A 15,553-nucleotide genomic window follows, 5' to 3' on the forward strand; every position below is an offset into this window, starting at 1 on the left:
CTCTGGTGCCACTCAGCTCCAGAACTCTCCTGAGATCCGCTGGGACCCTCTCCAGCTGCAGCAGGATTCTGCCCCGGACGCCCGCTCACGTGGCCACCATCTTTGGAGTCCTCCAGTACCTGCTCCGCTGACCCGGCGACGCTGCCGCCCGACGCTCGGGAGCCAGAGATCTCCTCCACCTGCGACGGTGAGTGGGATCCCTGCCCTGAAATCTCCTGGCTCAGCTCACCGCATCCCCTCTTCTGTCCTCACTAAGCCCTCAGGCTCTCCATCCTCCTGAGGGTGGGTGGCCATCTTGGGCGGCACTGGTGAGAGGATCCCATCCATCCCCTGGGATCTCTCCCTCTCCTGGCCCCCTCCTACCTGCAATTAGGTCCCCTGGGGTGCTCTCCTGGGACATCTGAGGACTGGCCAGCTGTATTGTCTCAGCCTTCTACACCCCTGCAGGGTGTCTCACCTGGGGTCCATACTTCTCCCCCCTGTGTTCCTCCTAAACACCAGAGGATCATGTCTGCACCTCTGCAGGGCCCCTCTGCAGCTCCCTGGGCTCTGGGGACCTCCCGCTCTGTACCTAATGCATCTCCATAGGATGGGTCTCCATAGGATGCATGTCTGGACTCTGACTTAGACTGTTCTGGGGCACCTGCTGCCACCCCTGTTCCCCCGGACCTGAGTCAATTCCTCTCTCAAATTCCTACCAAGGAGGACTTAAAGGCCCTTCCGGAGGTTAAAGACACCTGCCGGGCTGAGATTTCTACATTACGCCAGGATTTACAGTATGTTCCAGATAGAGTGGAGGGGCTGGAGGTGGCCCATGACGCCCAGTCTGATTTTCTGGGTGACCTGCATAACCATGTGGAGGATTTGGATAATCGGGGCAGGTGTAACAACATTAGGGTCCGTAGGCTCCCAGAGGCCACTCAGGCTATATTTAACATGATCTTGGGCAAACCCCCGTCTCATAGGATAAAGCTGGACCGGGCCCACAGGGCTCTTCGACCTCGCCCCACATACGGACCCTCTAGGAATGTTATTTGCTGTGTTGCTGACTTACTGCTGAAGGAACGGATTATGGCGAGATCTCATTCTCTCATGCATTTTGACTTTGACGGTGCCCCTATACAACTGTTTCAAGACCTCTCCAGGATAACCTTGCGCAAGAGACGGATGTTACAGCCCCTACTGTCCTCTCTTCACTCTGCCCAAATCACGTACAGATGGTCCTTCGCTCCAGGCACACCATGATGGACGCTCTGCTGTGCTACGCTCCTTTGCTGACCTGCCGGCATTCTGTGATGCCTTGGACCTACCGGTCCCTCAACTTACTGACTGGGGTCTGACTCCTCCACCTCCTCCCTTGCCTACGGTGTGGCAAACACTCCCGAGCTGGTAGGAAGCCATCGTCCCCGGGTCACCGAGGTGCCCCATCTGATCCACCGTCAGGGATCCCTCCGGAACTTTGGCGGTTAGTTCACTGCCTTCTTCCAGGACTCAATGTACATTTTCCTTCCTTATTGTATTATGCTCTGTGCCTGATTTGATAAGTTGGAACTTCCTTGCCTGGGGTCGGGGTGGGATCCTCCTTATGTTAGGTCGACCCTTCTGGTGCATTCTTCTACTTCCCCCCCTCTGAGGCCATGGCAATAGAAGGCTTATTAATGGGATTTCTGATTATCCTGTTTCCTTCTACCTCTACAGTCTCCTCTCTGGCTTCTGGGCCATTGGTTCATTTATGGTTATGTTTTTCCCTTGTGTTCTCCCCTGTGTCTTTGTTTCTTCACAGGCTTCTCTCATGGTGTGAGTGAGTACCAATCTGCATTGGCCCTCTCTCCCTCTTTACCCTCTCATGGCTAAGTGCGTCTCCTTGAACGTGAATTGCCTTAATTCTCCATGTAAGCGACAACTGTTGCAGAGAGTTGGTTGCCCTTAAGTCGGATATTGTTTACCTTCAGGAGACGCACTTTGACAAGACGTGTACTTTTAAATTTCTTCACCACATCTACCCTCAGGTCTTTTTAGCCTCTACGGATAGGAAGGTCGCAGGGGTGGCTATTGTAATTGCTAGGTCTTGTCCCTTGCAGGTCACCTCTTTCTATGCGGATCCCTTGGGTCAGTTTGTTATAGTTGAGGGTTCTATGGATGGTAGGCAGTTGCTCCTCTGTAATGTTTATGCTTCTAATACCTCTCAAGTACCTTTTTTGCGTCGGGGTTTGTCCCGACTACATAAATATTCTCCCTCTGCGTGGCTCCTGTGGGGCGACTTTAATTTGGTCTTTTTCCCCTTCTATGGACCACCACTCGACGGTAAATGCGACGTAATCCCTTTCACAGTTGCGCTTATCTACGCTTTTCCGGCGTTTGGTTCGTTCGGCCTAGTTATATGACCTCTGGCGCATTAAGCACCCTACTGATCGTTACTGGTCTGATCATAGCCCTATCCTTCTTTCCTTTAGCTACCTCCTCTCACTGATGTCACTTGCTTTTTAATGATTCTTTGCTTAAATGGGCACTGTCATGAAGTAAAAAAATTGATATGTTGTAGTACTTAAGTACTACAACATATCTCTAATATACTTTAATTAAAAAAAGTGATTTTAAACAAGTTTAAAATCACTTTTAAATTCGGCCACTAGGGGTCGCCCTCCTAGTGGCCGAATGCATTCAGCAGTGACGTCACTACTGGATTTCGACTCATTTCAGCCTGGCAATGAGTCGAAATCCAGTCACTGCGGTGCTCGCTCCCGCCTGTCAATCAAACAGGCGAGAGCGAGCACGCTGATAGCTGGGGCTGCACTGCCCACTGTCAGGCTGTTCCACTAGCCTCGCGCGTGGCCCCACCCCCGTTACCCTGTCCGGAGGCAGCGCGCGCGCACTCATTGCTGCGCTGATCCTCCGGATGGGCAAGTCTGATCTGAGGTCTTATAAGGGGAGCGGAATGTCTTCTTTTCGGGCGGTTGGAAGGAGGGGGTTGTTGCACGGCGGGGTCTGGGGGTGATGGAGCTTGGGGGAGCGGAATGTCTTTTTCGGGCGGGCGGAGAGAGAAGGGTGGGGGGTGTTGCGCGGCGGGGCCTGGGGGAGCAGGATCTGTGGCAGCTGCGGCTGAGACTGTTTTCACCACAGGGTGCCTACAGTTGTTTCCCCACTACAACTCCCAGCATGCCCTGACAGCCAATAGATGTCAGGGCAGGCTGGAAGTTGTAGCAGTGAAACAGCTGGAGGCACCCTGTATAGTTGAACTAAGGGCGGAAGTCAGGCCCCCCAGCAGGCGTCAGTGACGTCATGCCTGCCGGGGAAGTCTGCCTGGTAGTGAGCAGACTACCAGGCAGAAAAAAAAGCATTTTTAATATAGTAAAAAAAAATGTAAAGGCAGGGAGGTGGTTAGGGATAGATAGGCAATAGGCAGGGACAGAAAGAAAAAAAAAAGGGATGGTGGGAGCTACCCTTTAAATCCCCCCCCCCCTTTCCAGGGACTCAATCTGAGCAAGCAATCTTGAGCACTTTGACAATAATTAAGGCTCTGTGACCTCTCATGCGGGTTTGTGGGAAGCCCATAAATTGGTAATCCGAGGTCTTTGCAACGCTTTAGGTTCACGATTAAAACGTGATGCTCTAGCTCCCTCCTGGGAACTTCGCTCCCAGATTACTCACTTGGAAGCCCTTCTGTTGTCCTCTCCTTCTCTTCCGGTGCTGAGGCACCTGGTTGCTGCTCGGTCCCAGCTAGGTGACTTAGCTGTTCATAAGGTGGAACGTCAAATGCTGTATGCTAAGCAACGTTTCCATGAGAAGGGTAACAAAGCGTACACTATGATGGCGAGACCCTTGCGGGACCGCGCTGTGGCTTAGGCTCCCTCTGGCACTCTACATTATCACCGTGAAACTATTTCTCACTTGTTTTTCGACTACTATTCTAAGCTTTACTCTCTTCCGTCTCAGCTTCCCTCGGATTCTGGGGAACACACTGCAGCACTTGATTCTTTTCTCTCCCAGTGTAGTTTGCCGTCTCTCTCGGCAGCTGACAGTGAGACACTGAATGCTCCCATAACTCTTGAAGAGCTCTCGGAAGTTCTCAAGACTCTCCCTGCAGGGCCCTCTTCTGGTCCTGACGGATTCACCTACCTGTACTATAAAACTTATTCTACTATTCTACTTTCTTGGCTTGTTCCTCTTTTTAATTCTTTCTTGGGAGGGAAGATATCCCACAGTCTTTTCTCCATTCCTTAATAACGTTGATTCCTAAGCCTGGTAAAGACCCCCACCGATTGCTCGAGCTATCGACCCATTGCCCTTCTTAAAGGGGTATTCCAGGGAAAAACGTTTTTTATATATATCAACTGGCTCCAGAAAGTTAAACAGATTAGTAAATTCTATAAAAAAATCTTAATCCTTTCAGTACTTATGAGCTTCTGAAGTTAAGGTTGTTATTTTCTGTCTAAGTGCTCTCTGATGACACCTGTCTCGGGAAACGCCCAGTTTAGAAGAGGTTTGCTATGGGGATTTGCTTCTAAACTGGGTGTTTCCCGAGACATGTGTAATCAGAGAGGACTTAGACAAAAAAGAACAACCTTAACTTCAGAAGCTCATAAGTACTGAAAGGATTAAGATTTTTAAATAGAAGTAATTTACAAATCTGTTTAACTTTCTGGAGCCAGTTGATATATATATATATAAAAAGTTTTTCCTGGAATACCCCTTTAACTCTGACCTGAAATTGTTCTTTAAGGTCCTGGCTAATCGCCTTTGCTGCTTTCTTCCCACCCTTGTACACAAGGACCAGGTTGGTTTTATTCCTTGTCGACAGGGTGGAGATAATTCAAAATGGATAGTGGATCTTATAGATCTGGTTAATCAGAGGTCAGACCGGGCTTCGATTCTTAGTTTGGATGCTGAAAAGGCCTTCGACAGGCTGGGTTGGCCATTTCTGTTTGCTACCCTCCAGAAATTTGGTATTTCGGACAATTTCCTCACTGCACTGCGGGGTCTCTACTCCTCTCCCACTGCCTCTATCAAATTACCTCATGCTTCCTTTCTGACCTTTTCTTTATTCAATGGCACTAGTCAGGGATGTCTGCTCTCCCCCCTGATCTTTGCTTTGTGTATTGAACCTCTAGCAGCGATGATTCGGGGGGGGGAGTTGGACATCTCTGGCATTACCCTTCATGGTAGGGAATTTAAGATCTGCCTATTCGCTGATGATGTATTGCTAACCCTCACTAACCCTTTGCTATCGTTACATGCACTGTATAAACTTCTCCATTCCTATAGTCGTCTTTCAGGCTATAAGGTTAACCTCTATAAATCTGAAGCCTTGCCTTTAAATCTCCTGTCCTCCTTGATTTTTCTCTTACGGGCTGACTTTTCCTTCCAGTGCACTTCTACTGCTTTTAAGTATTTGGGTGTATCCCTCTCCCCTCGCTACTCCTCTTTGTATTCAACTAACTTTCCTGCTCTCTTTCGCGAGCTCTGAGCTTTAATGGAAAACGGCGGTCCCAATATATTCCCTCTTTGAGGCGCATAGCGGTGATGAAGATGACCATTCTCCCTAAATTGCAATGCTTTTTTGAGACGCTACCGGTCCGAGTTCATTTCGCTGTGTTGCGCTCGTTCCAGTCGGCTATTTTCCGTTTTTTTTGGGATGACAAGCGCCACCGTCTCCCTATGTCGGTCATGATGGCCAGTAGATACATGGGAGGGTTGGGGGTACCCGATGTCACTAAATAGTATTGGGCTGCCCATTTACGCCATCTGGCCATGTGGTCTACTTACCACGCCTACAATAAATGGATGGAAGTGGAGAAATTGTGGCTTGCTCTGGTCCACCCTAACTCTTTCCTGTGGGCTTTTCCCCCTCCCTCTCTTGCATGTTCTCTCTTGGGTCCTATGTCGTTCTCCCGCTATGTCTGGCACTACTGTTCTCTTCAATCCTTTCTCTATTACCCTAATTTTTCTCTGCGGCCCACTTCTGGTATGGTTAGAGAATGGGGCTCCAGAGGTCTGTTTTGCTGGGCTGATGAAGTTGATCCCCTCACACATTCTCTCCTTCCTTTTGACCAGCTAGCTACTCGTTGGAATCCCCCTTCTTCTGAGGAAGCCCACTATGTTCAGCTTTGCCATTATCTGTCCTCTAGACAAGGCTCGCTGACTGTATCCTTACCCACGGGCTTCAAACGGCTGTGTAGGGGCAGTCCTCAGAGGAAGGGACTCCTTTCTAGCATTTATTCTTTCTTGCTCTCCCCTCCAGATGGCCCCCCTCCCTCCCATCGCTACATGAGTCATTGGGAGGAGGCTCTCAACACCACTATTTCGATTCCACAATGGCGTAAAATCTAAGAACGGGCCTCGATATGCACGGCTTATAAAGAGACACAATTTAAGATGCTCATGGGATGGTACCATACCCCGGTACTTTTGAATAAACTGAAGCCTGACATTCTTCTGCTGGCATTGTGGAGTGGGTCTAGGTACTATATACCACATTTTCTGGTCATGCTCGCTTATAGTTAACTTTTGGGTGCAGGTACAGAAGCTAGTTCACTCAGTCTTAGGTGTTCTGGTCCCATTAGACACCATGGTTTTCCTCCCACACTTATCTACCAGAGTTCTATCGAAAAAGCTGTTTAAGCTCTTTCTGCATGTTCTCGCGGCTAAGACTCTCATGGCCAAACATTGGAAACAGACCTTGCTTCTGTCAGAAGACGATCTTATGGCCCGCCTTTGTGAGATTCGCTCTCTTGAACCTCTCACTGCCTCCCTGAATAACACTATTCCCTTATTCCTGTCCATATGGAACCCGTGGGACCGATTTACTGATAGAAAGCCTCCGTGACCCTGTCTCTTTTGTGATTTTTGTCCTCTTATTTGTCTGTTTTTACCTCTCTTTTCTTCCCTTCCACCTCCCCCCCCCCCATATTTTGAAGTTTTTTATTGTCTATTGTCTGATGATGGCTCTTTCCCCGGATGTAAGATTGGACTTATAGTTCTTGCTCCCCCGTTTTTGAAAGATGGGGACTTGTATACCTTTCTTATATTGTTTTCGCCTATTTCTGTCATTCTTTCTTTATAATGGTGCAGAACAATTACAAAAAGACACAGACATTTAAAAACACTTACAAGGCTCGACACAGAGCCACCCTACAAGACAGGGGGGAAGCCAATATGGCCCCTTCCTGGACTACTGGACTGTATACAATGATAAAGATGACCCACCCTCAAAACAGGGTACCACTAAGATGTATTAAGTGCCTATTCACACATATGGTAAACAGTACAAAAAATAAAAAAATTGCGGACTTAGTGGACACCGTACCTCTGACTAACATCTCGATATTTGACCTAAGCCTCTCTTCTATTGCTGGTATCTGCAGCTTAATGGCAGCGTTACTTTATATCACTTCGTGCATACACTTTTTCCCTTATTATGTCACTTTGATATGGTTTGATTTGCTTGTCACACAGTAATTTTTGTATTGTTTATCATATGTGTGTATAGGCACTCTATTCATCTTAGTGGTTCCGTGTTCTGAGGGTGGGTCATCTTATACATTGTATACAGTACGGTAGTCCAGGAGGGGGACATATTGGTGTGGTGTTCTTAAGTCCCCTCAGCAAGAGTCCCTTGATCCATAGGGCTCTCCTGCAGGGTCCCCCCCTTACACAGCTAAAGAATATATTAGTAGCACAGTGGCCTGCTTCAATATCTTCATAACTACAAGTCCCAGCAAGCCTGCGAGGTATCCTGTGTCCCGGTTGCCTCTGAAGGAACTGCATAATTGTAAAGACTGTTCCCTAAGCATTTCAAGTAAAAGTTCCAGTTTATTCAGAATTCTTGCTGTAGACATTCATTTATTACAAATTGTTTTTGGGTTGGTTAACGGTGGTTACCATACCGGAATAACCACATACTGGCATCACGAACACTAAGGGGTTAACAACATCTTGCCCCCAGGGTTAATACCACCAGACCCTGCTACATACTGCAACACCCCAGACACCACATTGGCTTCCTCCCTGTCTTGTAGGGTGGCTGTGTTGAGCCTTTTAAGTGTTTTTAAATGTCTGTGTCTTTTTGTAATTGTTCTGCAATAAAATGATTTGATTTATCTTATGTCATTTTGGGTTTGCACATTTGTATAGTATTTTTCTTGCTCTTGGATTTTCTGTAGTATGTTTTGTATACCATGGTAGCACCCCACTTTAAATATTAGGCTGAGCCCCACTTTTTTCTTTGTCATTTTGCTACCCATGGACTTCAACAGGTAGGAAAATATACAGCGGCAAATACGCAGCAAAAACACGGCACATGTGACCCCACCCTTAAAGTAATAATCAGATGTAGCAATTCTGTCCTATAAGCACACATTGTTTTAAACAATAAAAACCCACCACAAAAATAAAGCAGAATGCATAAATTAGGTAATGGCTGGAAAATCATACACATTAAAGTTTTTAATCTCTCTCTCTATATATATATATATATATATATATATATATATATATACAGCAACAGAAGAATGCAGCAGCACACTGCCAGCACAAAGATATAGGTGAAACATGAATATGCAGTTAAAACATGGAGAGCTATACAGCTATGGTGTAATAGATGCAAATGTGAAACTATGAAATAGTGAGGCACTTAGCTCGCAAATTTGTCTCCGCCGGCGGTCAAATAGCATCTATTTTTGCATCTATTACACCATAGCTGTATAGCTCTCCATGTTTTAACTGCATATTCATGTTTCACCTATATCTTTGTGCTGGCAGTGTGCTGCTGCACGTCTGTATTGCACATACGGGGGAGTGGCTACCTCCATGTTTGCCTTGCACCCCACCCACCTCTATCAGGTGTGTATATAAGGTGTCTTGGATGTTCCAGACCCTGCCATGCTTACTGAACTGTTCACACAGAGGCATATTCACAGTGTAGGGTCCGTCCCAAGGAGGCCACCTTATCGCGGTGGGACGGTCCAAGCTATTTGACCGCCGGCGGAGATAAATTTGTGCCTCACTATTTCATAGTTTCACATTTGCATCTATTACACCATAGCTGTATAGCTCTCCATGTTGTAACTGCATATTCATGTATCACCTATATATTTGTGCTGGCAGTGTGCTGCTGCATTCTTCTGTTGCTGTATATCTAGCCTAGTAGCGTGCATCTGTAGGCCAGGTCCATATAATAGTTTGGTATCAACTAAAGTGCTGGCTGACTTATTCTTTGTCTATATATATATATATATATATATATATATATATATATATACAGCAACAGGAGAATACAGCAGCACACTGCTAGCACAAAGATATAGATAAAACATGAGTATATAGATACAACATGAGAAGCTGTTCAGCTATGGTGCAGTAATGAAATAGTGAGATACTTAGCTTGCAATTTGGCGGCCAAATAGCTTGGACCGTCCCACCACGGTAAGGTGATCTCATTGGGACGTGCCCTACACTATGAATATGCCTCTGTGTGAATAGATCACCAGGCATTGCAGGATCTGGAACATCCAAATCACCTTATATACACCTGATAGAGGTGGGTGCGTATAGGTCCGTATAATAGTTTGGAATCAATAGTGCTGGCCAACTTATTCTTTGTTTGTATTACACATATGGGGGAGTGGCTACCTCCATGTTGGTTCTTGCACCCCACCCACCTCTATCAGGTGTATATAAGGTGATTTGGATGTTCCAGATCCTGCAATGCCTGCTGATCTATTCACACAGAGGCATATTCTTAGTGTAGGGTCGGTCCCAATGAGATCACCTTACCGTGGTGGGATGGTCCAAGCTATTTGGCCACCAAATTGCAAGCTAAGTATCTCACTATTTCATTACTGCACCATAGCTGAATAGCTTCTCATGTTGTATCTATATACTCATGTTTTATCTATATCTTTGTGCTAGCAGTGTGCTGCTGTATTCTCCTGTTGTTGTATATTTAGCCCAGCAGCCTGCACCTGTAAGCCAGGTCCGTATAATAGTTTGGAATCAATAGTGCTGACCAACTTATTCTTTATTTTTATATATATATGTCAATGCAGCACAACTATACCAAAAATGCAAGGTGCCAGCGCCCCGACCAGATCACGGTCCATACAATAGAAGAAGATTGCGCAGCACTCAAAAAATTTAGAAAACTGTAAATTTATTCCTTCATATCCGACAGAAAAAAAAGTGACGTTTCAGCACCTCATTGGAGCTTTTTTCAATCTTGAAAAAAGCTTGAAAAGATTGATGCTTGAAAAAAGCTCCATTGAGGAGCTGAAACGTCGCTTTTTTTTCTGTTGGATATGAAGGAATAAATTTACATTTTTTCTAAATTTTTTGAGTGCTGCGCCATCTCCTTCTATATATATATATATATATATATATATATTTTTTTTTTTTTTTTTTTTATTTTTTTATTTAATTTAAAGGATAACTGTAGTGGTCAAAAATCCCTGCCCAAATGTTCCCCAAACAAAAGTTATACAATTCAGTCAATTAGTCCTATTTACCTATATGCAGCCGTTTCTGAGATATTAGAGTTGCCAGCATAGCCCAGTAGTCCTGCGTCCGTCCCCTATTCATTACATTGCAGCCGCCATCTTGGGGACGGAGATCTCTTCCTCCCAGCAGTGTTTGTGCTCCCCCTAGCCTCTGTCAGGTCCCCCCTGCTTATGCATATGCATGAGCGGGTGCTTTCTGAGGCAGCCATAGGCTCATCCTCAGAAACGCCCCTATCTGTAAGATTCAAGCAGGGGGAGAATGAGGACGTCCACAGCTCCTCCCCCCTCCCCTGCTCTGTCTACATAGGACCTCACTTATCACAGGGAGGATTCAAGTTTTCATGGGGGAAACACAGAGCAAACCACAGAGCAGGGAGGGGAGGACGTGTGTGTGAAGGAGACATATTACACTGCACAGGCTGGTGGTGTATAGACTACAGGGAATAAATATCATACTGGGGGGGGACTACTGAATGACACATGCTGGGAGTTGTAGTCCCTGTTATGTGTGTGTGTGTATGCCAGTGTTTCCCAACCAGGGAATGCTGGGAGTAGTAGTTTTGCAACATCTGGAGGCACCCTGGTTGGGAAACACTGGTGTATGAACTACAACTCCCAGGAGACTACAGAGATACAATAGAGGTGTTGGTGAACTACAACTCCCAGGAGACTACAGAGATACAATAGAGGTGTTGGTGAACTACAACTCCCAGGAGACTACAGAGATACAATATAGGTGTTGGTGAACTACAACCCCCAGGAAACTACAGAGATACAATACAGGTGTTGGTGAACTACAACTCCCAGCCAGGAGACTACAGAGATACAATATAGGTGTTGGTGAACTACAACTCCCAGAAGACTACAAAGATACAATAGAGGTGTTGGTGAACTACAACCCCCAGGAAACTACAGAGATACAATACAGGTGTTGGTGAACTACAACTCCCAGCCAGGAGACTAGAGAGATACAATAGAGGTGTTGGTGAACTACAACCCCCAGGAAACTACAGAGATACAATACAGGTGTTGGTGAACTACAACTCCCAGCCAGGAGACTACAGAGATACAATATAGGTGTTGGTGAACTACAACTCCCAGGAGACTACAGAGATACAATAGAGGTGTTGGTGAACTACAACCCCCAGGAGACTACAGAGATACAATATAGGTGTTGGTGAACTACAACTCCCAGGAGACTACAGAGATACAATATAGGTGTTGGTGAACTACAACCCCCAGGAGACTACAGAGATACAATAGAGGTGTTGGTGAACTACAACTCCCAGGAGACTACAGAGATACAATATAGGTGTTGGTGAACTACAACCCCCAGGAGACTACAGAGATACAATATAGGTGTTGGTGAACTACAACTCCCAGGAGACTACTGAGATACAATACAGGTGTTGGTGAACTACAACTCCCAGGAGACTCCTGATACAATAGAGGTGTTGGTGAACTACAACTCCCAGCCAGGAGACTACAGAGATACAATATAGGTGTTGGTGAACTACAACTCCCAGGAGACTACAGAGATACAATAGAGGTGTTGGTGAACTACAACTCCCAGGAGTCTCCTGATACAGTAGAGGTGTTGGTGAACTACAACTCCCAGGAGTCTCCTGATACAGTAGAGGTGTTGGTGAACTACAACTCCTCTATACACTCAAACAGCAGAAAGCTGACACGGCATGCTTGGATGTATAGTCTTACAACAGCTGGAGTCACCTCTGCAACTCCAAGCATGCACATACAGCAGAAAGCTGACAGGGCATGCTGGGATTTGTAGTCTTGCAACAGCTGGAGGCACCACTGGAATTCCCAGCATGCCCGAACAGCATATAAAATAACTGGGCATGCTTGGAGTTGTAGTTGTGAAAAAGATGGAGGGGCCCCTATCAGGACAGTTTTATAGACAAACAATTATGTTTTTTTACCATTTTTACGTTCACTCTCCACTCTCCAGTGCTGACACTACAGTGAGCACGGAGGCAGCTGCTTCATCACTGGACAGGAGCAGCATGGGGAGGGGGAGATGAGCAGAAGGGGAGGGTGTATGCATAGGGAAGGGAGATGTGGGCGTTACAATATAATAATTTGCTCGGGGGGATAGAACAGGGGGAGGGCAGCAGCTTACAGGAAGTAAGCACAAGGCATGATGGGAGATGTAGTTTTATTTTCACTTCTCCTCCGTAATTCGTGTGCTGATAGTGGGAGAAAGACTGGGCCAATTTTGATGGGGGAGACATCGTTGGAAAGGTCTTTCAAAGACCTATTAAATGAGGTAAAAAAACGTTTTTTTTGCCCAGCACTGCAGATGTCCTTTAAATAGAAAAATGGATCCAAAATTAGAAAAGTCTTTCCATTTCCCTCCTTTTGAATCCCTTTTTTTTTTTAACGCATCAAAAACTGCATGTGTGAATCCAGCATATATGGGTTAGTGTTGAGGAGAACAAACAACTTACACCAATGTTAGCTAAACCTGCCAGCGCCACAGTTTACCCCTCCTCATAACTATATATTGATGACCTCTAAAGTTTTCTCCGTATAAGAGATGTCTATAATTATGTTTTCCAGTTTTTGATGCTTTTATTTTTCAAAGCCAGAGGTGGATATTAAACTGGAAAAAAAAAAAAACAGTATTTTCTTTGGTGGCCAACACCTGGCTTTGGATAGAAAAAAAAAATATTTTTAATTCTGTGTGTATTTGTATACTTTATAACAATATTTAATAATTCACTTTATAACAATTACTATAAGGGAATGTTCACAAAAATGCTTAAATGGCCACTGTCATTAAAATTATTTTTTGCACATCATACAGCAGGTAAAATAAATAAGATTTGTAATTTACTCCCCATAAATATGTCTTTTTATGTCACTTTCATGGCCTTAAAAATCTGGCCACTAGGGGTCTCCCTTCTAGTCCAGACTGTATTCTGTCTGCTCAAAAGCAGTCCTGCTGGACTGGCAGGAGACCAAATTCAGGAAGTGTGGTCTGGCCATAGGCAGAGATTAGAACTCGCTATCCCTGTTTCATACACAGGCAGAGAGAGAGAGAGTGCTATTTACTGCCTATGGTCAGACTGCACCACATTTTTTTTTTTTTACAGGGAATAAGTTACAAATCTTATTTATTTTACCTGCTGTATTATATGTTTTTGATGCTGGCTTTGATGTAGTTCGTCTTCAGTCTTTTTTTTTTTCTTCACTACATGCAATTTTTTTTTTTTATATTCTCCATTTAAGTCAATGGGAGATGAAACCCACATATTGTCTCGGGCATCTTTTGCCCATGTGAATATACCCTTATTATGCCAGGAAGGAAAACCCTCAAAGTGTGAGAGCTTACTATCACTGTCCTCTAATAAACACTTTATTACTAATGATTAATGTAATATATGATCAGGGCTAGGAAAAATAACATGGAAGAGTTTGGGACATAGGTCTCTCTTTGCATAAAACTTATCTGAAGACAGAATATTTTGTAAATCTTCATATTTCCATATGTATATACTATGCTGGATAGACTGACATATTAGTTGCTGCCCACATATTGCGCTCATTTACCTTATCGGCAAAGTGTTGGACAATAAATGATCTGTTGGACATTCTGGGCTTCTCAAACAAGGGGTTCTTGTTGATGTAGTTGTTGTAGAGCTTTTGCAGCCAGTTTTCATCAGTTCCTTGTGGTAGCTGGGAAATACAGTAATGTTAGGGTATTCCATATCCACTAGGGGGAGCCTGCAGTCAGCTTAACAAGGGAAACGTTACTCACTGCCTCATATGTGTCGTCTGCAGGCAGCAAAATCAGGTAATGACACTGTTCACATTCACATGTCCATAAATAACAGGCACAACTATACACAGTTAAAAACTAGTATAATGGAACTAAAATCAGGAAAAAGTAGTAAGTGGTGTATATCAACATTATTATACATGCATATTCTGCATGGTGACACACTTAACCAACCCACCCCATATGATCAGACATATATTCAGGCTTTTTAGTGTTTGCAGAATTGATGATATAGAAAGTGAACAGTCTTCGAGTACATTATTTTAAAAAAAAATTGACATTTTTCCATGATACATCAGGCTTTGATTTTGTCATTTTATCATAATTAATTGTCATTGTGTTGTCATATCAGGAGAAAATGTTAAAAAATAAAAAGGAAATACATATCTAAGTGTCTGTTTTTTTTTTTATAAATAGCACAAAATGACACTAAAATAATGTTTTTAATTTGTCCCCTTTCCATTCCATTACGGACATTAATATATAGGAGGTGTATATAAGGGAATGGGCTCTAAGAGATAGTATAGGCTGTATGTTTTTTTTTTATATATATATATATATATATATTATATTTGTTTGCATGTACATATATGTGCCCCCCATAATATGAAAAAATAAATAAAAAAATTAAATAAAACCTTGGGGGCATTTTCTCATACAAATGCATTTTCATTGTTGTAGTTTTCCCCTGTTCCTGGAGCTGACATATAAGCCCTGGTTACAGGGCAAAACAAAGCCCTCTGACACTGTCTGCAGAGTTGTTCTGGGCCTTCTGTGGTTCTATGACCAATCTGGGCTTTATGGCAGAGTGGCCGGAGAGAAGCCTCTCCTTCGTAAAAGACACATAAAAGTCTATCTGAAGTTTGCAAAAAAAGTGCCTAAAGGACTCTCAGAGTACTGCACATACTATATGTAGTTGAGTGAGAATATAATATTGCGGCTAATAGAGAAGGCTGCAGTCCTCTAACTTAGTCTCTGATAACATATGTCCAGTGTCTGGCATACGTAACCCCAGTCTAAACATTGACAACTGATGCCAAAACTGATGACAATATGCATCAGTTGTCATCAGTTGTGTAGCATCCGGGAATTTTTATGAATGCTGGACAGGGCAACACAAGATCAAGATGTGTTCCCCTGTCCAGTGCTGTCCGGCGAGTCCAATCAACCAGCGTCCGAACTGAAACGCCGGATGAATGTGAACTGTCCTATTCATATGAATGGGATCAGTTTTAGCATCAGTTTCCCTCCAGCGCCGGAA

At 44.5% G+C, this 15,553-nt stretch overlaps 1 protein-coding gene across 1 annotated transcript in view; it reads right to left on the bottom strand.

The window, feature by feature from the left end:
* The window catches only part of MYO5C (myosin VC), a 150,066-nt gene that overhangs the window by 61,276 nt on the left and 73,237 nt on the right, over positions 1-15,553 (bottom strand). Inside the window, exon 13 of the mRNA XM_056572326.1 lies at positions 14,064-14,189. Within this exon, the coding sequence (XP_056428301.1) occupies positions 14,064-14,189 (126 nt within the window). The remainder of the gene's footprint in view (positions 1-14,063; positions 14,190-15,553) is intronic.

Source organism: Hyla sarda, chromosome 4 (genome assembly GCF_029499605.1).
Source record: "Hyla sarda isolate aHylSar1 chromosome 4, aHylSar1.hap1, whole genome shotgun sequence".
NCBI classification, from domain to species: Eukaryota; Metazoa; Chordata; class Amphibia; order Anura; family Hylidae; genus Hyla; species Hyla sarda.